The sequence below is a fragment of the Urocitellus parryii genome, chromosome 16 (genome assembly GCF_045843805.1).
Source record: "Urocitellus parryii isolate mUroPar1 chromosome 16, mUroPar1.hap1, whole genome shotgun sequence".
In the NCBI taxonomy this organism is placed as follows: Eukaryota; Metazoa; Chordata; class Mammalia; order Rodentia; family Sciuridae; genus Urocitellus; species Urocitellus parryii.
In genome coordinates this window covers 17030289-17053832 of record NC_135546.1, presented here as the reverse complement: position 1 = coordinate 17053832, position 23544 = coordinate 17030289, and the positions used below count along the sequence as shown (strand labels likewise).

At 44.5% G+C, this 23544-nt stretch overlaps 1 protein-coding gene across 7 annotated transcripts in view; it reads left to right on the top strand.

The window, feature by feature from the left end:
• Window positions 1-23544, top strand: part of Nr2c2 (nuclear receptor subfamily 2 group C member 2) — a 65458-nt gene that overhangs the window by 1918 nt on the left and 39996 nt on the right. For 4 of the 7 annotated variants that reach the window (XM_026383082.2, XM_026383081.2, XM_026383086.2 and 1 more), the window contains exon 2: window positions 11932-12015. The exons of 2 other annotated variants lie outside the window; for them this stretch is intronic. In XM_026383082.2, the coding sequence (XP_026238867.1) occupies window positions 11956-12015 (60 nt within the window). In that variant the 5' untranslated portion in view covers window positions 11932-11955. Of the gene's footprint in view, window positions 1-2270; window positions 2324-11931; window positions 12016-23544 lie in introns of those variants that run through there. One more of the 7 variants, XM_026383085.2, reaches the window with a different exon arrangement.

Here is a 23544-nt window from a genome sequence, read left to right as displayed (position 1 = left end):
CAGAGGTGGCTAAATCCCCACGTATGGATAACATGGTCCCGTGTATGAATTGCCACCGTCTCTGACACAGTCGCCTCGTGTAGGTACAGATGCAAAGTCGGCTTTAGGCAAAACTAAGTGTTGGGGCTGACAGCTCAACACTTACTAGCAGTGTGGTTGCGCCTAGAGGTTACTTTTGAGCCTCAGTGTCCTTGTCTGAACAATAATAAGACATTCTGTCTGGAATTGGGGATTAAATGAGTTGATGTAAGTGGAGAGCTCAGAAAAGTGCCTGAAACATAGTTAAAACTCAGTTAAAAAGTTGGAGGTGGTTGTCAGGAAGCAGTGGTTGACTTTATAGACCTTGGACTAGTTAAGGGATATCAGCAATGAAATTTATAGGTGGTGTGGTGTTGGAGCAGACGCTCTGGTCGGAACACTGAGATTGGATGCTTTTGTTCAGCTAGGTGTGGCATCAAGTTCAAGTTTATATTGAAAACAAAGTATGGGACAAAATAGTGCTAACAAATTAGGGAGTACTTCACAGGACTCTTAGGAGCCTAGCCTAATTCAGAACCCATGCAATGTAGAGGCCTTCCTGTATTCCTTTGCTCCAGACACCCTGGCCTACCTTCTGCTTCCTCGACAGGGTGGCTGACCTTCTGCCCTACCCTCTGACCTGCAGGGCCTTCACCGTGAAATACTCAGAAGCCTGCCCCTCTGGTTCTTTCCTGGACTCCTTGTCTTGCGGATCTCTGCTTAAGCAGAAAAGCCTCCCCTACAGGGAAGTCCTCCCTGATTGCCACTGCCAGTCTAGATCAGATCTTTTGCTTTATATTGTGTCCCTTTCTTTGTAGCCTCTATCTCACTTTGTCATTACACACTCCATTATGTGATTGTTTAATGTCTTCTTAGGTTTAATGCCTTCTGACCACACTCTAAGCTTTGAGAGGAGGAGTACCTGACGGAGTCACCTTTACCTATCCAGCACTTAGCAAATCCCTGGCACGTTTGGTTTATTTTATGATGTCACCAATAACTAAGCTGCTGCCTGTTAAAGGGGACCTTTTACCTTTTTATGTGCTATTTCAATTAGCACTCCCAGCAATAAAATGTCTCTCAGGGTATTTGGATGCATTTAAGAAGTGGTTCTTGACTCATAGGCCACCACTCAGAGATGTCATTACAGATGAGATGACCCATTCAAATCCTTTTTCCCTATTTGTTGATTTATTTTTATTTTTTTAAGGTCGGAAACAGTTTATTAATTGAATCATAAGTTTAATTACATGAGAATTAGTAAATTCATATGTGAACAAATAACCCATATATAATTGTGTCATTTAATTCATTTGAAGAAAAAGCACCAAGCTAATATCATTTTCTTGAAGTAAAAAATTTCAGTCATTTTTTTCTTTATCACAGCAGGGAACAAGTTTTAGTAGTTTTACAGAGTTGGAGTTGAAAGTCTCTGTAGCCAAATTATAAATATTTATTTTTCCAAAAGTAAATTAATTTCATGCAATAAAATTATTGAAAATCACCTTTTAATTGGCTACCCAAGCTTAAAAGCTGCAGAATGTATGTTAAGCTTCTACCAGAAAGTCTGGTAAATAGAACATTTGTATTATGTTTTCTTATTTTACATAACACATAAATTTTAAATAACAATTTTTTCAAACAAAAACAGCCATAGTTTTATTTAATAGTTTATTTTTGTATGTTTCTTTTACATCTTGTTCAAGGAATTTTGATTGTCATTTGTTCAACACTTGATTCCTTGAATTAATTACTCGGGGTAACCGAAGAACTGATGGTTTAATTAAAAATATTATATATTGTTTTATACCATTAAGTTTCATTCATTCTTTTTGTTTTGGTACTGGAGATGGAACCCAGGGGATTTTACTACTGAGTCCTATTTATTTTTTGTTTTGGGACAGGGTCTCAGTTGCTGAGACTGGCCTTGAACTTGCATCCTCCTGCCTCAGCCTCCTGAGTCTCTGGGATTACAGGCAGGTGCCACTGCACACAGCTTAAATTATGTATTTATTGCTTTCAGTACTTGTGTTCATGATGACGTTGATGATTTCTTTTCGTGATCATGTCTTTATAGAAACAAAGAAAACCCCTACCTGCAACTGTGCTACCTGGCTGGCCTTGAATGCTTGGGCTCCAGTGATTCTCCTGCCTCAGTCTCCTAGGAAGCTGGGACTTCAGAGTGGGCCACTGGGCACCAGCTGAAGGGTTTAGAAGCTGGTCTTCAGAGTGTCGAGGGACAGTGTGGTCCAGGGCAAAGAGCTTGGGCTGAGGAGGCCAGGAAGACCTGCTTCCAGAATCTTGGGTTGTGGCCTCTTCCAGACACTTACATTCCCTATTTGTAACCTGAGAAGTAGGAAGTCAACCCTGGGACTGGGGGTGGGGCAAAGGCTGACCAGATGACCTTGAAAACAAGGGAAGTGGCCTGTGTACAAGGACCCCACTTTTAACTTTGACCTGAACCCACTGGTCTCCTGTCTCCAGGTGCCTGAGTGTCTCCAAGTTCTGTGGAGAGTCCCCTTTGGGAGTGTGCACTGACTCCCCTGCCTGAGTACTGGAGGCTGATTTTTGGCTCCCAAGCGTCTCCTGGAGTGGGCGTCCCTCAGCAAGCTCTGCGTGGGGGGATCTGAAGGGTGGCGCGGGTCTGCGCAGGAAGTGCTCTTAGAGTTCACCGAGTCCTCCCTCAAGCCTGATGCAGAGTCCTCCACAAGATTTTGGTCTCTCTGTGCTTTATTGTTGCTTGTAAGGACCTTCAACAGCGCAGTTCCCTCCAAGTGCGCTCATCACCTTTAACATGAAGGATGTGTTCACACTCCTCTCACCCTGAAAAATGAGGTTCCTCTTGATTCATGGAGGTTTATTTGCCTCCAACCTGACTTGCCTAGAGGCTAAGATTGTCATTCCCTGTCCTGTATTATCTTGTGTCCCTTTGTCACCTACCTCTGGCAGGTACTCTCTTGTCCTCAGTACCTGAGTGCTGGAGTGCAGATGGCAGAGCAGGTCTGGGGCTGGCTGCGTGGGGAGCAGTGCCCGCTGATGAGGAGGGCGTGGGCCGAGGGGATGGAAGCCTAGGTCAGGGCCTTGGCATGGACCTTTGTTAAAAGGAGGTGGAAGCAGATTGAGGCCCTGGCATCTGGGAGCCTGGGAGTATAGGGGGGTGATGGGCAGCTGCTGGGGTATGAAGGCAGCAGGTTGGTTCAGACCTCAGCTGTCCTCCCAGACTCTTGGAAGCCTTTATTGATACAAACCAGCCTTGGGGGCAGAGCATGATTATTATTTATTTTTAAGAGGTAATAACAAGTGCTTCCTGCTAATACGAGGCCTAAAGCCCTTTAACAGGAGGTGAAACATTTTATTCCACAGTTACTGACAGCAATCCCAAGGATTGTAACTTTAGAAATACTAATCTGTAAAACAATTTTGTTCCAAGATTTTCAAGTGTACAAAAGGACACCATTTTCTGGAAAACAGGATAGTCGCTGGAGAGAGGAGGAGGGAGGCTGATGGGACGAGACTCCAACTGGAGGGCTGGGTGGTTTTCACATGAATGCTGATGGATCTGTGCAGGAGACCTTAGTTTCCTACCAGCAGCCCACACACGCCCCTTAGGAACATCCAGCAGCTGCCTGTTGGGGCCGGCAGCTCTCTGAGACAGAGCTGAGTCTGGCTGGCCCTGGAACTGGTCTCATGTTGCCTTTTCCCCGTGGCTCTCCCATTGCTTCTGCAACAACACCCTTTTTTTTTTTTTTAACCAGGTTGATGAGGTGAATACCTTGGAATTATTGAAAAAAGTCACCTTTTAATTGCTTTACCAAGGAGATGTCAAAGTATGTCAGTCCTCAACTAAAAAGGCTGGTAATTAGAGTGTGTTTGTTGATATACTTAGTACAGAATTTTTAAGAGATTAAAATTTAAATTTATGATGTATGTTTCTTTTTCTGAAGATGTGCAGGACAGTTTTTAAAAGTAAAAGACTTGGGATGAAGTTGGTAGAGCACGTGCTTGACACATGGGAGGCCCTTGGTTCAGTTCCCAGCACCCAAACCAAAACAAAGGGTGAAAATGAGGAAAAACTGTAAATGCACAGAGGATGGCAGGACATCACAAGGCATGGATGAGAATGTTCACAGGAGTGAGCATAAGAGCTCCATGCTAGGAACAATCAAAATGTCTAACAGTTGTAGATGAAAAGATCGTGGCGTAGTCACATGTACCGGAATACTATATAGTAATGAAAATGGATTAACCACTCATGGTCATCACACAAATCACCTTGAGCGCAAAAAAAAAAAAAAGAAAAAGAAAAAAAAGGCAGATATGTATTACATCCAGCTCAAAAACCAAGCAAAATGAACCCATGGAAATTAGAAGTCAGGAGGAGAAAGATGTTAATGCCAGTGGACCTGGGGTATACCCGGGACATCTGGGTGCTGGTAATGTTTTCTGATCTGAGTGGTGTTTACACGTGTGTTCAGTTGGTGGGCACTGATCAGACTGTTAATAATTTGTGGGCTTCGTATTTGCATGTCGCAGTGATTACCATATGGGCAAGGTTTTATTCAAGTGCCTGATAAACTGTCAGGGTACACCCAGAGTGGAGCTGGGTCTGAAATTTCTGGTCAGCAGTCCTGGAGCCTAACTCGCGTATTTAGGAATCAGTAGTTGTGTAAATCGGTTTTTAAATGACGTACCTTTAGTTCATTCCCTTAGATAATTAACTGGCTGCCTGTCACTTTTATTTTGCATTTCCTCCTTGATTTTTCTTTTTTGGAAAAATCGTTTTGAAGGGCATAGGATCGAGGGGGATTTTTGTGATTCTTGGAGTCAGAGGTATGAGTTGGACTCCTCCCCTCCTGCTTTGCTAGCTGGATGACTTTCTTTTTAATTTTTTCTTAATGTTTATTTTTTAGTCTTTGGTGCACACAATCTTTATTTTGATGTGTTGCTGAGGATGGAACCCAGTGCCTCGTGCATGCTAGGAGAGCGCCCCACCTCAGCCCCACCCTGGATGACTTTAAATCGATTGGTTTGTGAGGCTTAGTTTTTCCATCTGGTAGGTGGGACTAATATAGCCTCCTCCCAAGGCCTGCCACAGGGTAAATCGTGCCTGGTTTCCACAAAGCCACGAGGTCCTCCCTGCTCTCCCTCCCTCCATCCAGCCCTGACTCGCACGGAGAGAAGTGAAGAGTCCATGTTACGCTGGCTCTTGGCTCTTGGTAGGATAGAAAGAATCCTCCAGGGTACAGTGACTTACTGTAGAAGTCTCCAGGCAGACAACTGTAAAACTGTCCTGGTAGCAGAGGACTCCAGGTAGGTGACAGTGGCTCCTCTTCCCTGCCGTTCCCTCCTTACCCCACCTCCTCCTCAGCACCCACTGACCACTGCTGGCCTTCTCACAAGTGTCCCCTGGAGGGGCACAATGGGCCAGAAAGCCCGTGACCCAAAGGCCAGGTCATCTTTGAGTCCAAAAGTTACAGTTTTGATGAAAGGATGTGGTACTTGAACTTGAACTCAGAGGCATCCCCGTGAGCAATTTTTTTTTCTGTTGATAAATATTTGTATTCTGTTAACCTGCCACTAGATTTTTATTTCCTATTTCAAGTTTTGATCTAGGATTTCGAGTCTGGGGTTACGTATTTCTCATTTTGTTCCTGTCTATCCAAGTTGGTCAATTTTTATTGTCTCACGAAGGCTTCTGACAATTACAGGGTAATTAAATTATACTGAATACTCAACACCTATTGAGAAATTCCATATCTAGTATTCTGTGAATAGTTATATTTTAAAATATTTGTGAAGCTGGAGATGGGTGGCAGGGATGGCTGTACCACAGTGTGAATATGCTTAATGCCACTGAATTGTAAACACAGCCCAGCCCAGTGGCACACGCCTGTAATCCCTGGGGGCTCGGGAGGCTGAGGCAAGAGGATTATAAATTGGAGGCCAGCCTCAGCAACTTACCAAGGCCCTAAGCAACTTACTGAGACCCTGTCTCTAAATAAAATAGAAAAAGGGCTGGGGACGGGGCTCAGGGATTAAGCACCCCTGAGTTCAATCCCTGGCACCAAAAACAAATATAAAAAATCCGAGATTTTTGTCCTAATTCAGCGTTTTTTATTTTTGCTCCGTTGCACAACTTAACAGTGAACTACAAATGCTCTTGGTGTTTCCATATAATACACGTATAATTAAATCTCACGTGGATCTTATGCTAAAATGAGGCGCCTAGTCCTAATTATAATACACATTTTACAGTTTGGGCTACTGCCTTTTTTTTTTTTCCCCCTTTAGAAAGTACAAGTGGTGCTGTCCCCTCCGTGGTAGCCGCTGTGCCTTGCATGTTTTGGCTTTGTGCCTGAGCCTCGGAGTCCAGGACACTTGTTTAGAGGAGAGAATTCCCAGACAGTGTGCTTTCTGAATGCTGTGTGACCAGGGACACACAGTCCATAAATAGGGACATTTCAGTCAGTTGATTGTGAGGCCAAGACGGCTCATGCACTTATCAATGAAGACTAGGGACTTTATTAATGGGGACACCGACTCCTGGCCCTGCCCGGGGAGAGCACAGCTGGGCTGTCCTGGCCACTGAGTGGAGATTCAGGTGTCCCCAGCGGGAGCCCAGGTGTCACTGCATTGAGGTCTGGCGCCCTCCTCTACCAAGCCTGTAGGGTTTCCTCGGCTGTCCCTGGGAGCCTGGAAGGGGTCATTCTGGTCACAGTGTTCCGCCGTCATTCTGTGGCCCTTGGTACAGGCTTGGTGTTGGTTTGTTTTGCAGTACTGGGAGTGACTTCTAGGCAGGTGCTCTGCCACTGCATCACCCTAGCCCTTGACTTTGTTTTGTGTTCTGTGTCCGGGTGTCCTTCTTGTGCTACTCATTAGTTCAAGTTAAGCTTAAGAACCTCCTTCATGTTGAGCCTTGGCGGATGCCCTTGCTTCCTAATCAGCCTCGTGTTTTTCTTTGCTGGGTGCAGGCATCTGCATATGCAGACACGGGTTCCTTGGCTGAACTACTGATTCTCTGCCACTCCCGTCTCCTGTCCTTCCTCAGCAGGAGGCCTGCTGCTGCTCAGACCTCCATCCTCCTTCAGACCTACCTGCCAGGTGTGAATGAGCTGCCCGCTCTGCTTAGAGCTCCTCCCTTTCTCTGTTTGCTGCTTTTCCACCCTTCCTTCAGTGCTGGTCTAGCCCTCTCTCCTAGCACTGTGTCATTGGCTCCCAGGGGCAGAGGGCGATGCTTCTTCCTAGAGACTGTCAGCCTTGCAGAGATGTTCTTGGTACCCTCAAGTTCATCACGGATGAGGACTCCTTGTTCTTTTGCTGTTCTTGCTGCTTCTCAGCAGTCAGCTCATTGCTAGTTAATAGCTGTTCCTTAGTAAGGATTGCTGAAGGTAGTTGGACTGAGTTTAAAACTGTTGGAGGAAGATTTTTTTGGATCAATTTTTAACCTAAGATACTAAATCTTTTTTGGAAACTAGTTGGGTTCTTTTCTAGGAACATTATTGTGTGTGGATGTGATCTTTGAAGATTAGGGAGCTGAATAGGTAACTGCTAACCTGTAAGTTTATGATGCCTATCATGCTCTTTTGGGGGGGGTTGGGAACCCAGGGCCACTTTACCACTGAGCTAAATCCCCAGCCCTTTTTATTTTTCTTTTAAAAGTCACGGTCTTGCTGAGTTGCTGAGGCTAGCCTCAAATTTATGATCCTCCTAACTTAGCCTCCAAGTTGCTGAAATTACAGGTGTGTACCATGGGGATGTAGCTCAGGGGTAAAGCACCCTTGGGTTCAATTCCCAGTATAAAATTAAATAAGTAATGTCATGTATATAGTTATCTCTTATCAAGTACTATTTGTCATCAAGCTCATTTTACATAGATCCACAAGCCAAGAGGTCGTCTCTAAAAGCTTTATTTCTTCAGTTGGTGGCATCAAGATAGCAGGGCTTTTTTTCCCCCCAGATGTCAATGATAAGATTATGCTGTTCTAACGTTTTAAACTACATATAGACACAACCCACTGTTCCTTGAGCTGCTTCAAGGGGGACACCCCCTAGTTGATAGCATCCCCTTTCCTGTTGTAGTGAACAAGCTCTTGGAGGGAGAGGCTTCTCCCCAAACTTTTTTCTGAATGGGCTTGGATTAAACATCCTTTCCCTTTCTAATATCACTTAAGCGTATAATTTTACTACTTTCGTTGTGATATCCTAGAAAAAGAAACATCTGTAGATAAGATATAATTTATGCCATTTTTAAAAGTAATGAAATGGGCCGGGTTCAGTGGTGACTGCTGTGATCCCTAGCAGCTTGGGAGGCTAAGGCAGGAGGATCACAAGTCCAAAGCTAGCCTCAGTCATTTATCAAGACCCTGTTTCCAAAATAAAAAGGGCTGGGGATGTGGCTTAGTGGTGAAGTGCCCCCTGGGTTCAATCCCTGGTACCAAAAAAAAAAAAAAAAAAGTAATGAAAAGGAAAATATTGTATTGAAACCATCTCTTACATCTGTTCTGATTGGATTTCAGTCTTTATGTTGAAGGCCTTAGCTTCTCTTTTAATTTCTCTTTTTGTGTCTGTTTTTCTAATAGGTGCACATTCCTCCTTGTTCATTTTTTAAGCACCTCTAAAGCTTCTGTTGATGATGGTCATGGCTGTTTCAGAGGCAGAAACCCAACTCTGAAATCGGAAATTGTCAGAGTTCAAGTCTATAAGAAAAGTTGGCTCCATTCAAGTGTATAAAGAAAGGCATTTGAGATGGCCCAGGAAGTTGGCGGGGGACATTTGTCCTTCCAGAGACAAGATGTATTATAAAGTTGCTGTAATGAGATAATGGTGGTGACAAAGATAAGTGGAACAATAGTAAAATAAAGTTGAGAACCTTGGATTATGTCCACATATGGAGGGACATGTGATTTGTGTCAGATAGGAAAATATTGTTCAGTACATGGTGCTGGAGAAATGATTATCTATTAAAAATTAGAGTCTTACTCATCAAACTTGAGGATCAATTTGCAGATGGATCGGGAATTTTAAATGTCAGAGCAAGAATTCTTTAACATTTGTATATAAGAAAACATGCAACTGTACAGTAGGACAGAATTTTCTTAACCATAAAAGTATAAGCTATATAAGAAAATGCTGGTAAATTCTGCATTATCATTATCTTTTTTTATTTTTTATAGATGAACACATGATTTATTTTTATGTGGTGCTGAGGATTGAACCCAGGGCCTCACACATGCTAGGCAAATGCTCTACTTCTGAGCCTCAGCCCCAGCCCAACATCATTATTATCTTTATGTTTGTCAGAGGACAGCTTAAAGGGCTGGGGACTGATCTCATATGTGAGGCCCTGGGTTGCATCCCTAGCTCCTGGACAGGGTTATAGGGAAAGACGCCTTAAAGAACATAAGTAGATGAGCCAAGGGGGAAAATATCTGTAACTTTTATAATCAATAAATATCGAGGTGCAGGAGCACATGTGATCCCAGCAACTCAGGAGGCTGAGGCAGGAGGATCACAAGTCTGAAGCATCCTTAGCAATGTGGAGAGACCCAGGCTCAAAAAAGAACTGGAAATAATAGCTCAGTGGTAAAGCAGCCCGAGTTAGTTCCCAGTACCCAAATACAACCACTACTGATGATCACAGTCGTGAGTATTCAGAATACTGAACCCTTTCTAAGTTAAACAGGTTCCTACTACTTTTCTGTAGCCTCATATCTATAGTCCCTGGCTTTTAGAATTATCTGGGGGCTCCAGACCCTATCTGAAGTTAATTGGTCCTGCAAATTTAAAATGTGCCATCAAGGTTTCTGAGTTACTAAGGCTCCATGATCTTGGGCAGTCATCTGTAAAATTGACTTCCACTCAGAACTTCAACATCAAGCCACTTCTGTTAGGGAAACCTAACGGAAAGATAAGTGTTTCTCTAGAATTGTTGTTTCCATAGTCTTTAATATTTCCCTCAGAATGTTGAAATACGCAAGTCCACATACTTCTTATATCAAAGTACAATTAGAAACAATGCTAGCATCTAACAAGTGATAGTCGCCAGCTGCAGCTCCATGTGTGGCGACCTTGCTGTGTGGCCTCTGGCCAGCTGTGGGTTTTCTTATTTTAACACCATTCAGGTTTCTGGTGCATGGGAAGGGGTGCTTTTTCCCTCCTTCTCTATTAGTTGGAAACAAATTGTAGCAATGAAAAAACATTTAATGTGTTTCCCTGTGTTTTGTTTTTTCCTTCTAAAAACAAACTTTAAAAAAAAATGAGCTCCTTTTTAAAAGAGTAAATAGGCTGGGGCTATAGCTCGCTGGGAGAATGCAGGAGCCCTGGATGCAGTCCCCAGAAAGAAAGATGGAGAGGACGGGAGGGGGAGAAGGGAAGGGTGGAAGGAAACTCCGGAGGAAAAGAATGAACACCAGACCCCACCCACCCCCCAGCTTCCCACCTGACCCCGCAGTAGAGCTGAAGCTGCTGTTGGTGGCCTGGTGTCGCAGCTCTTACAGGGTTCTGACGAAACCCTGAAGGCCAGAGCCAGATCTTTTGATACTTGTTGGTCACAGTTTCATGCTGTCATTTCTCTCTCTCCATTTTGGAGATAAAATAATCGGACGGAGAGTTATGATAGAAGTGGCTAAAAGTGGGTAGGACGATCCCGAGAGATGCCAGCGAGCAAAACAGCGTCACAGAGGCCCACACTCTTCGCCCTGCAGGTGGGAGCTGCAGGAAAGTGCTTTGGTAAAGTCACGTGTTCTGGGGGCCCAGTCTGTGACTGTGGAAGAGCATCTGTGTACACTGCACGCGTGGTGCTGCCGTGTAGTTTTCATGTGGGAATCCTGGGAATAAATCCACAGAGCTTTGTTCTCCTGTTAAGAAGAGACCTGTGCAGGCCCTAGCGAATTCTCCAGGAATGAAGTCTAGTGGGATTCCCTTGGTCCAGGATTTTCTGTGGTAGAGTTGTTGGAAAGTGCTGGGGGACATGGGACTGCTCCTGACCAGAAGGGACCAGGAGTCTACTTCATAAGCAGTCACCCTGACCCTGACCCAGGCTGACACGCTTTTTGATCATCAAATGATTTTCTTCAGTTTTTACAGATGGTGGTATCAGATCTTTTTTCTTGTTGTATTGGTCCCAGGGGTGTTTGACCACTGAGCCCCATCCCCAGCCCTTTTTATTTTTTATATTGAGACGGGGTCTCACCAAGTTGCTGAGGCTGGCCTTGAACTTGAGATCCTCCTGCCTCAGCCCCCAGTCTCTGGGATTACAGTTGTGCGCCACCACCATGCCCAGCTACATTTTATTCCTCTTAGCAGGGAGCTGGATTATCTGGTTCTCTCTTCATTGAGAACTTTTAAACTGTAAGTTACTAAGTTTATGGGTGCTTGGTCCTCATCAGCCCGTTCTCTGCCATGCTGTCTGCCTTTGTACCTGTGAGGTGTGTGACACCTGGGCAGGTTTTGCTTCTGTGGTTGCCACCAGTGACAGAAGCACAGTTGATGATAGCGCTCTGGCGCTCTGTCCAGGATTGATCTCACACCTTTCTCATATGGCCACCTTCTTATCCAGCCTGCGGTGACAGAGCTATCCAAAAAGGTGTGTGTAATTCCCACCTCCCCGAGAGGCGACCCAAGCCCTTACAACCCAGAAGATGTGATAATTAAACTTCAGAGTCGTCTTCATCTCTGTCTACCAGGGGAGGCTTTGTTTCCAAATTGAAATGTTTCTACAAATTAATTTCGGTACTTGTGATTGAACACGCTGGTGCCACATACTCAGATACGCTCCGCCTGCCCGCCGGCTCGGCCTTCTGTAGAGGGCACAGCCCGTGTCAGATGGCACCAACGATGAATTTTGATTAGTACTATTTTTCACGTAGCCTGGTTTCTCCCACCTGATAGAAGTTGCTGCATTTTTCCAAACAGGTTCTCTAATGATCTTGCTTCACCATGGCTACAAATATGGAGGGGCTGGTTCAGCACAGAGTGGGGACCCAGCAGGTGGCTGAGGTGAGTGACGGGGGCTAGCACCATAGCTGGCACCCTTGATCTTGAAAGGAAAGAAAACATCAGTGTGCTCTGTTATTTCAAAATGGTCCCAAGGACATGGTCACGTGATCCAAATCCAGAGCAGGATGCTGTGGAAGAAAGTGTTTAAATGACATAGCGTAGCATTTGTCTGCTTGAACAGGACGGCTGCATACACATTACAGTGACTTGAAAGTTTACCGCAAGCCCCAGAGAGAGTCTGACTCTTACCAGACTCGTGGGCATAGTTGTAACTCAAAGGCTTGGCCTTCCTGTCTCATGCCTAACACTTGGTCAATACTACCAAATGGTGGAGGCCTGGGCATGCAGCGGTAATTGGCCATCTGCCATTGTCCTAAGTGCTGAGAAACATGGAGGAGAACGAGTCAGAGTTCTTCCTTCAGTGATCACGAGGCCTGGTTATGGAGTGACTGTAAACAGGGATTGAGAAATGTCACTCCACGGGAGGTAGGTGAGCCTGGAGGTGGGTCTTGAATGACAAGCAAGCACTGGACACACAGCCCCGAGTGAGTGAGGTGGAGAACTTTGTGCCCGATTCTAGGAAGAAACTTAAGTCAAACATTTATGTAAAGGAGCTGAGGCATCGGCTTGGTATGTGGGGATAGCTTGTAGTGTAAACGAGGGAATCTGGGCCACTCCTTGAAAAGCCTAGTTAATCTGTCATCATTCATAACACAGCGTGTGTTCACTGTACCAGATCTTATTCTCACAATAACCTTTTGAGATTGGTACTATTGTTCTCGTCCTCATAGGTGAGAAAACCAAGGCTCAAAGACATGTAGTTGGCCAAGAGCACGTGTAGCCCCACACAGATTCTAACCCAGGTCTGTGCATGTTTTTCCAAGCTCCTTCAGTTAACCATGGGTTATGGTAACCAAGAGCCATGGGAAGGATTCAGGTTTGCATTTGATTAGTTTCTAAGGCAGAGACAGATTTACCAAGGAACAAAGGATTGTTTTTAAACAAAAACTAAGCACATACATGCTAATTTAAACCAATAAAAATAGCAGATTTTTCAGAATTTTAGATCCATCATTAAGTTTAAGGCAACAGTATGTGTAGTTACACCCCTTCCTCCAGCAAATGCAGGTTAGTGTTAACTGAAGATGAAAGAAAATAGTTCAGAATTTCATATAATATTTTGGAAAGGGCCATTAGCAATATGAAAGTATTGATGTTAAACTGCTTGTATTTATGTTGCTTTAATTTATGAATGGAATAATCACCTCAAAAATAGTTGCTTTTTCAAATATTTAGGGTTATTTTATATTTTATAGGGCTCCTCATTGAGGCTGATTTGGAGACTAGTATATGGATTGCTGCTCTAAAAGGCTATCAGTTCTTTGAGAGAAGTTAAAATAGGTAAATACGTTCTGAATTATACGTTCAAACAATTTGCTAGCTAAAATTTTCTGCCAAGTGCCTGATTTCCTTCAAACAATGCAAATTCATGTGTTAACTTGGTGCAATTGTTTGCCATGGCAAAACATGCATTTTTTGGAGTTAAAATAATAGGGTGGGGCACAGTGGTGCACACCTATAATCCCAGCAGTTCTGGAGGTTGAGATGGGAGGATCGCAAGTTCGAGGCCAGCCCTGGCAATTTAGTGAGGCTCTGAGCAACTCGGTGAGATTCTGTCTCAGAATAAAAAAGTGAAAAGGGGCTGGAGATGCAACTCAGTGGTTCAAGTACCCCTCCCCTGGGTTTGTTCCCCATTACCAAAAATAAATAAAAAAGTTACCGTTGATTTTGCATGCAAGAACAATCTTCCCACTTAAACCATTCCCCATTGTTATTATTTTTAAGGGGTAAGTATGTGTGTTCTTGGAAATTTTGAGCTTAATGAACTTAAGCTGCATATAATCAGATTAGTGAAGTGAGCAGGAGATCCTTGAGTTGACCATCTCAACGCTAGACAGTACTGGGGGGCGAGTAAAGTGTCCACGTTGAAGAGTTCTGAACAGTCGGTGTGGGGTGGCTCATTTGGTCAGTGACCCATGAAGGAGCAGGTGCCTCCTCCCATAGGTGGGGGGTGGGGGGAGGCCCGGAGTGAGTGCTGGCGGATGACAGGACGGGCTACTCCCCAGGAATTCTCTGTCCAGGGGCTGTGCATGAGATGGGCCACAGAGGAGTGAGTAGGAAGGGGCGGGATCCTGGTAGAAAGGGGCCCCCACATGGAGCTGTGGGCCATGTTTTCAGGCAGAAGATTGAGTCCAGGCCCTGTCACCTGCTGGGTGAGCGATGTTGTGCTTTGGTTTCCTGAGCTGGAAAATGAGAGTGATAGTAGTACCTACCTGTCCTTTGGGACTAGTGTGAGGATTCAATAAGGTAATGTGTAAAGAGCTTTTGGAAGTGCCAATAATAATGTTTAAAGACTTGTATGTGAGGTAAGACAGGTTTAGTAAGCTTTAAAAGACTTTTTTTAAAATTATGCACTTGGTTTTTTGTTGTTTTTAAGTTGTGCTCTTTGTTTTGAGATGGGGTCTCACTGTGTTGTCCTGGCTGGCCTCAAACTCTTGGGCTCAGGCGATCCTCCTGCCCAACAGGTAGCTGGAGCACAGGCGTGTGTCACCCTGCCCAGCGGTGGCATGCTTTTCCTGCAGTGGTGGGTGGTGATGTAAATGACTTTCTCTAGAGTCCCCGGATTAACTTTCTAGAACAGGAAGTTGGATGGTACAAAACAACCGCTTGATGTCTGATGTCAAAACGATTCAGTTACTCGGAGCTTAGCATAGCGGTCAGGAGTGGGGACTGCAGCCAGGTTGCGTGATCTCAGTGCTGGCCCTGAGCCTTTTCATTTCTGTGGGGTCGGTAGTAATTTCTCTGCTTCCCTTGAGACAGTGGGAGTTGGAGTCTTCTCCGGAGTTTGCTCAGTCTAGCTGGAAGTTTTTCAGTGTTGGCTTGTTGATCTTCTCAAAGGACCAAAGCTTTTGGATTTGTTAATTTTTTCCCTATCACTTTTCTATTCTTTGATTAAGTTTCACTCAAAGCCACAATAAGTACCATTTAACATTCATTAGATTGGTTAGAATTAATGAATTAGTGTCGGCGAGGATGCGGAGAGATTGGAAACCTTCCTCTGCTGGCTGCAGTGTAACCCCAATGCCCGTCAGCTAGGGAACTTCATTAAAAAAAGGGTAGTTGACAGATAAGAATTGGCAACGGATGCAGTGAGACCTTGAGTCGTATCGAATTTTGCTTTGCATTTATGAAAGAAATGATTCTTTTTCTAAAGATGCTGCAGTACTTTTTAAAACATTTAAGGTTTCCCTCGGTGACTAGAAATTTAAACACCTGCACACATGTAAATACACAGGCGCTGTCCCACAGGGTCACCTGCACGGAAGCACTTCTCGGCTCTAAGATATTTTGAATTAGGAGCTTTGGAGTTCACTTGCTGAAGCATTTTGAATGCCTATGAGCAGGAGGACATAAGTCACTCATACAGCGACCCTGTAAGTGGCATGTGTCTCTGCAGTAGTCGCGAGGTGGCTTTACAGATCTGACCAAGCTTTCCCCTGGTCCCCAGGCTGTCTAAGGGGCTCCCAGTGGCCAGACACTCTGAACAGGGAGATCCTGCCTTGGGTGAGAAAGTCAAATCTTACACCTTTATTATTATTTTTACCATGAAGACTCTGACATCTTCACTGCGGAAAACTTAAACCGTCGCTTCCATGGACTGGGGTGTTCGACACACAGCTCGCGCAGTGCAGGGACGGGGCTCAAGGGACAGAGCTGCTGTGGCTCAGGTTCCAGGTTTCCATGTCCTGCAAGACCCCAGTCAGGCTGAGGAAATTTGAATTCTGCCCTCTTACCATCTGGACGGTTTTCATTTTCTTGTTCAAGTAGTGCACATATGTGGATCTTAAAGCTCGCTTGCTGGTGTGGAGCACCTCCACACTGCTGTGCACGTCCGCTGCCAGTCACCGCTGTCCGTGGCCAGCACTTCTTTATCTTCCCAAACTGACTCTGTCCCCGTTAAACACTGACTACCCATTCTCCTTTTCCCTGCGCCCTGGCTGCCCACCATTCTTTCTATGCATCTGACGACTCTAGGAATCTCACCTATTTTGGGACTGGCTCATATTACTTAGCATAATGTCCAAAAGGTTCATCTGTGTTGTAGTGTGTGTCAGAATTTCCTTCCTTTTTAAGGCTGGTTAATATTCCATTGGGCCACATTTTATTTATCTATCCACCCTTCAATAGATATTTAAGTTGCTTTCACCTCTTGGCTACTGTGAGCAGTGCTGCTGTGAACAGCCCCCCCACAGCCCCTCACAACCACCATCCTGCTTCCTGTGAATACGACTGCTCTCAAGGAGAGTCACACAAAACTTGTTATTTTGTGAGTGGTTTATTCCATTTAGCTTAACATTCTCAAGGTTTAGGATCTATTCTATTTCATTGGTCTGTGTATATGTCCTTTTTATGCTAGAACTAGACGGTTTTGTGGTAAGTTTTGTGATCAGTGAGACATGTCGCTTTGTTTTTGCTTTTCATGATGGTGCCTAGAGGTGCCATCAGAATGTTGGGATATACTTTTGTGTTTCTGAAAAGAAACCACCGGGATTTTGATAGGCATTGCACTGAATCAGTGTGGCTTTGGGTATTTTCAGCACCTTGACAACGCTGTGTCTTCCAACTCCATGAACATGGGATAGCTTTCCACTTAATTTATGGCATCTTTATCTGTTACAGCAGGGTTTTGTAGTTTTCAGTCTTTTTTTTTCCTGGGTTGTTATTTTTTTTTAAGTATATTTATTTTTATGTGGTGCTGAGTAGGGGACCCAGTGCCTCTCATGTGTGCTGAGCTCTAACCCCAGCCCTGGGGTTGTTACTTTTGATGCTGTTGTGAATGGAATTGTTAATTTCCTCTTCAGATTGTGCAGAGTTAAGAAAGGTGACTGGTGTTTTGTGTGTGGATTTTGTATCCTGCAGCTTTGCCAAACTTAGAATTTCTAACAGAGCTTTCTTACATATCAGATCACATCGGCTACAAATGGAAACAGTTTCTCTTCCTTTCCCATTTGGCTGCCCGGGCCCCTTTTTTCCCTGATTGCTTGGGCTAGAACTTTCTGTGGTGTTGAGTAGAAGTGGCCAAGGCGCAGACATTCCTGGCCCCTCCCTGATCTTGGAGGAAAGCCCCCAGTCTGCCGTCCTTGACAGGCCCTGCCATTAGCAGTGGCTCTTCAGCCAGGCCTGCGTTATGTGGAGGTGATCGCCTCTGTTCCTACTTGGCTGAGCGTCTTGATCCTAAAGGGGATAGGATTTTCTCGGGCTGCTTTCTCTCCATCAACTGAGAGGATTGTGTGGGTGGTTTTTCCCTCATGACACCCATAGGGCGTGTGGCTGATGAGTCTAGGTGTCTGGAGCCACTCCTGCGTTCTTTAGCACACCGCTCCTGGTAGTGCTTGCGTGCTCCTTTAACACGAGTTGAGTTTGCTGGTGTGTCCCTGAGGACTGTGTCGTCATTGGTTGGTGACGGTAGGCTGCAGTTCTCCTGTGTCTGGATTTTCACCAGGTGATGCCGGCCTCATAGAGTGAGTTAGGGGAGTCCCTCCTCTTCAGTTTTTGGCAGAGCTGGAAGGATGGGTGAAATTCTTCTTTAAGTATTTGACAGGATTCCCCAGTGAAGCCATGTGGTCGAGCGCTTTTCCCTTTGGGAAGGTTTGACTGCTTATTTGATCTCCTCATAGTTCTAGGTCTACTCTGAGCCTCTGTTTCTTCATCGGTCTTCGTAGGTGGTGTTTTTAGGAATTGGTCCCTAGGTGACGTCTAGGTTGTCCAATTTTGGGGGCACAGTTACTGATAGTACTGTTTGTTATAATCCTGTTTGTTGCTGTAACATCTAATAATAACTCTGCTTTTATTTCTGGGCATTTTCTTTTGACTCGCCATCATGGATGGGGGGACTTCGTGGTTTAAATGACTCGTGTGCCCACATCTCTTCTCTCCATCATCCCAATACGACTGTATCTGTGCACCGCAGGAGCCATGGTGCTGTTGTATGATGTGCCACCTGCTTCCTGGTGTCTCCGGTGGCGTTGAGACTCTCTGCTATTTTCCATACAGAGACATCAGAAGAATGTTCCGGTGCGGTGCGTCTTTCCTGTGGAAGCCTTCCTCCTCAGGCCCTCTGCCCTGCTCCTGCTTGTGTTTCTGGCTTGGTCAGCCCTTCTGTCTTGTTTCGATTCTTTGTTTCCTTGAGTCCCTGTCTTTCTCCTGGTTTCTTCATCACTTTTTTTTTTCTTTCTTTGTTCTTTATGGAGAACATGCTTCCGGGGCTTCCTGGGAAAAGGTGCCTGGGAGCCGGGTGGTGTTTGATCTTTGAGATCTGAACCTGTCCTTGTTTACTCTCCTGCGCTGAGCTGGTGGTTTAGGAACAGAAACCGAAGTTGAAAGTGGTTTTACTTCAGCGTTTCAAAGGCCTTTCATTCTCTCAGCGTGGAGTGCTGCTTTGGAAAGGTCAAGGCCGCTCTGCTGCTTCTAGAAGGCCTCCCTGGGCTGAGGCTGCTCTGGGGCGCTCCTGCGCCTCCCCCTGGGCGGTGCTGGAGCTGCAGCCTCCTCCTCGGGCCTCGGCCCTGCCCCCCTGCCCAGCCCCACTGTTCAGATGGCCTCTTTGGCCCTTGGTTCTGAAGTTCCCGGTTTGTCCCTTAGTGGGTGCGTTTTTCAAATCCATGATGCTCAGGGCTCAGGTGGTTCTTTGGGTTTAGAAATCTGCATCCTCCTGCTTTAGGAGATTGCTTTACACTAGTTCTCCGAGACTTTCTTCCTCAATTTTGTTCAAGACTCTTTCTAGAACTTCTGACGAGCTGCAGTCTGGACCCTTTTCATCTTTTACTCCCAGGGCTGGGCGCCACGCCCCTGCCGCCGTCTGCAGGTTGCTTTCCTAGAGTCGAATGTTCAAGTTTTTCCAGGCAAGAATTCTCCAGTTGCGTGTCTGAGAGGTGTGGGCCTTGTTGCTGCTCTCCTGTCCTTGTCTGTCTGAAAGCTGTGGCACAGGACATGGGAGGGGGGGCCTGTTGCTCAGCTCGTCTGCACACAGACTTCCTGTTTCCTGCCTTGGAGTGAGGCACGGTGTGGTGGTCGGGGTTGCTGGTCCCTGGTTTCCAGCCTGCTGAGCCCAGCTTTCTGTGAGCCCGAGAGTCCTAGACGGAGCCTTCTCAGGGCTCTGAGGGGGCGTGGGCCAGCTCCTCGGCGGTGTGCACCTGTGCAGCTGTGTCCGTTCTGCTGGGTCAGCTTCCACTCGGCCATCTGCTGTTTCTTAGCATCTGTGACCCCCTCATATCCCGACTGCTCTTTTTGTCCTTGTGCATTTGGGCCCTTTTTATTATTGTTCATTTACTCCTACCGCAATGTGATTTGGTAAAGAAATGGGGGGGTAGCAAATGTACATGTTTTCTGTATTTAACTGGAAGTCAGGAAGCACTTGTCCTGGTAAAGCAAATTGTCATTGTTCACTGATGGACTTCAAGGGACTCCAGAAATACCCCATTCATTTATCAGAGATTGTTAAGGAGTGCTTCCTGTGTTCTGGATGAAGGCTCTGCAACACGAGTTTCTGTTCTATTAGAAATAGACGGTGAATATCTCACCACAGCTAATATGTCAGGAGGCCGGATGCTCCTTTGGGAAAGAGACCCATGGGAGTTGACGTCTGGGTCTGGCCAGGAGGATCTGTCTCAGACGGTGGCATTTAAATGGAGACCTGAATGGTGTAGGAGTGGTTCTTGTGAGTTTCTGGGGTGAGCCTACAGAGTTGGGGGGCATTCTAGGCAGGGGAGGACGCTTGGAATGTTCTAGAGACCGTCTTCATATTCTATAGAATGTCTCCCTACAGGACAGCCCCAGTGAGGCCTGTGTGGCAGGAGCTCAGGGCAGAGGGGATGGGGGCAGGGGGAGAAGCCGGGCCACAGCATCTTGGCCTCACAGGTCGTGGTGACGGACCTGTGTGTTATTTCCCATGTGCTGGGAGCCATCGCAGAGTCTTGAGCAGTCTTCAGGGGTTGGATCAGGAGCCTCCAGGGTGCAGTGGGTGCGGCTGGTCTTCGCCCTGAGCACTAGGCTCCCTTCCTAGGGTGAGCAGATGCACATCCTTAATCCTTGCAGTGGAATTCGCTGGGTGGCTGTGCCCATCCTGTATGATGTCCCTGCCCTCCCTGGTCTGTATTGATGGAGCCAAATTGTATCCCCTGCAGGACTACATTGCTAAGATTTCTTCTAAGAGTTGGAAAGTGGACGTCTCTGACATTACATAATGCAGGCGTTTCTGAAAACCCTGTGTTCTGTACGCCAAAAATAACAGCTTATAGAAAAATAGGGCTTGGCGCAGACCAGGAACTACCAGAAATAATAACCCTAATAAAAATAAAAATAGCACACTTACAAAGATACGTTAATCCTAATAATGAAACTTAAGTATAGGATTTTGTCTTAAAGTGAAAATAGTTTTATGGAAGAAAATATGAGGAAGGATTAAAGATGCTGAATTCCTGCCTGACACTTGAGAGAAATATATGCAATGTATAAAGACGGGGGGAAGCTCGTAGTGAGACAGAGGACAGAGGACGGGGGACAGTCCTGGTGTGAGCAGGCAACATGCACAACACCGTCGTCGCCCCCCCCATCCATCCTGTGATGTCACCCAATGATACAAAGCTTTGCAGAGTTGGGAGCAGTCACGTGTGAATCGGTTTGGTTTCCGCTGGTGCTCTGACATCATTTCTGTGACAGTTTCATAGGTCACACATTTAGAGAGAACTTGACAGCAGAGCATCCATCGTAACGGTGACCCTCGTGTGTGCCAGACACCCTGAGCTGTGTTGGTGTGTGAGCTCATGCAGTCTTAAAGCCTGTCGCTGTGTGTGTGCGAGGGCTGAGGATGGGCCCACCCAGGGCCTTGCACATGCTAAGCAAGTCCTCAAAATCAAAGTATGTGTTAGGGTTCAAGCCCAGGGTGCTCAGGTATCCAGAATGCTCGTGGACTCTATTAGGGTAGAGAAACACCCCTGGGAACAGTGGTAGAGCTAACCCGTCAGCCTTCTGCAAGTCAGGCAGCCGAGGAATTGTCACTGAGGGGTTTACACTCCTCGTGATGCTTCATCAGCCCGAATCTTCGGGGGTTGCATGGCCCATCTCTTATTTATGAGGTCTTCCCTACCACATGGCCATAATTCTTAGATTGTTTTCTGAAAGATTTAAAGTTGAACTTTCTAGATTTAGAACTTTGAACCTCCTGGAATTGACATTTTAGCCAAAGATGAGGATTTATAAGGGTCAAGGATCCATAACTTTATTATTCATCTTTAAGAGGGTCTTGAATTTTTTCAGTCCTTTCAACTTAATTGTAAATTTTTAAGTTAATTTGTTACAATATATACATACAGAAACAACGCCTGCTGGCTTCCAAAATTGAGATTTGCAAATACTTAATCAATTTGGAGAGAATTGACATTTTTATGATATTGATGTTGGAGTTTACAATCCATTGTGGCAAGTTTTTTTTTTCCAAAAAGATCTAGCACTTCTTTGATTATGTTTCCTAATACTTTGTTTTATGATGCTGTTTATAAATATCAGATTAAAATTTTAATTTCCAGTTCTTGCTGGCATATAGAAATGCAAGTGGTTTTGTTTTTCATTTTTAAACTTGAGCAGTTTGTTCTTATTAATTCTGGTAATTCTAAACTCATTGGGTTTTGATGGCCTCTGATTTATTGGTAGTTTTACGTTTTTCTTTGTTTTTTCCTTACTATTTTGGTTTGGATAGTCTAGTACAATGTCAAATGGAAGTGGCGATAGTAGGCATCATTGCCTTGCCCTTCGTCATTTTAAAAGAAAGCTTTTAGCAGCTCTGTGAGCTTTTACTTTATTAAAGACTTTTTCTTATTCTTAATTGTAATAAAAATTATTTTCTTGAGCAGATGACGAATTTTATTGCTTTTTTTTTTTTTTTTTTGCATCCAGTAGGGTAATTATATGATCAGTTTATGTGGTGAATTGAGTTTGTTAACCCCCCCCTTTTAAAAAAATATTTGTTTTAGTTGGATATAATCTTTATTTTTATGTGGTACTGAGAATCGAACCCAGTGCCTCACATATGCTAGGCAAATGCTCCACGACTTGGCTACAACCCCAGCCCAAGCTAATCTCATCTTGATTTTGATTTTTATACACACATTCTTGACTCAATTTGTCTTCTTTCTTTCTTTCTTTCTTTTAATTTAACTCCAGTGTTGAGGATGGAACCCAGGGCCTTGCATATGCTAGACTAGGCAGGCACTCTACCACTGAGCTCCGTGCCCAGCCCTTTTTGTTTTGAGACAGGATTTCCCATAAGTTGCCCTGGTTGGTGTCGAACTTGCAATCCTCTTGCCTCCACCAGCCTCCAAGTAGCAGAGATCACAGACATGCACTGCTGCGCCCAGCTCTTGGCTAACTAACTAATTGTTTAGGAGTTTTGTCTCTGTGTTCGTGAGTGAGGGTAACTTATAATTTTTCTTGAGTTAGCATCAAGTTGTGCTAACTTCTAAAATGGGGTGAAAGAAGATTCCTTCATTTTCTGTGCCCTAATAATTTACATGAAGTTGGAATTGGTGTTCCTGGGATGCTTGTAGAACTTGCCAGTAAAATATTAGTGCCTAGAAAAATTTTTATGATTCTACCTAAGAAATTGTCCATTTGGTCTTAAATTTGAAAACTTATTGTCATACAGTTGTTCAGAATATGCTTATTTTATATTTTTAAGATTTGAAGCATCTCTAGTTATAGCCCCTTCATCCTTAATACTGTCATTTTTCCATTATGATTTTTATAAATTGTTTTGTCTTTGATTAATTTCTGTCCTTATTCTATTTTTTCTGCATTTAATTTGCTTTTTTTTTTTTTCCTTAGGATGGATTCCTACCTTGTTGACTTGTTTCTTCTTTTCTAATGCAAATACTAGATTATCTATTGTCTTCCCAGTACCACTCTAGCCACATCCATCCCCAGGCAACCACTGTTCTGTTTTGTTTTTGTTTTTTCCCGTTTTAATGAATTCACAAATTGTTCTCCAAAAAAGTTATACAAGTTCATATTCCCCCCCAGCTGTGCTGCAGAGTTCTGGTTTCTCTGTGCTTTGCCAATACTTGTTGTAATCGGTATCTTTTAATCTTAGATGTGCACTAGTTTGTGGTTTTAAATTTGCATTTCTTTTATGACTGATGTTGAGCATCTTTTCTTGTGCTTATTTGCCATATATCCTTTTTGAAATGTCTCTTCAAATCTTTTGCCTATTTATTTAAATTGAGGTCTTTGTTTTCTTATTAAATTCGGGGATTTTAAAATATATTCTGCATGCATGTTATTTATTCAGATATATTAGGAGAAAATATTTGCAATCTGACATCTTTTAATTCTCTTTATGTCTCTTGAACAAATTTTATTTTGATGAAGTTTAATGTATTTTTTTCATTTTTATTATTTGGGTTTTTTAATATCCTGTCT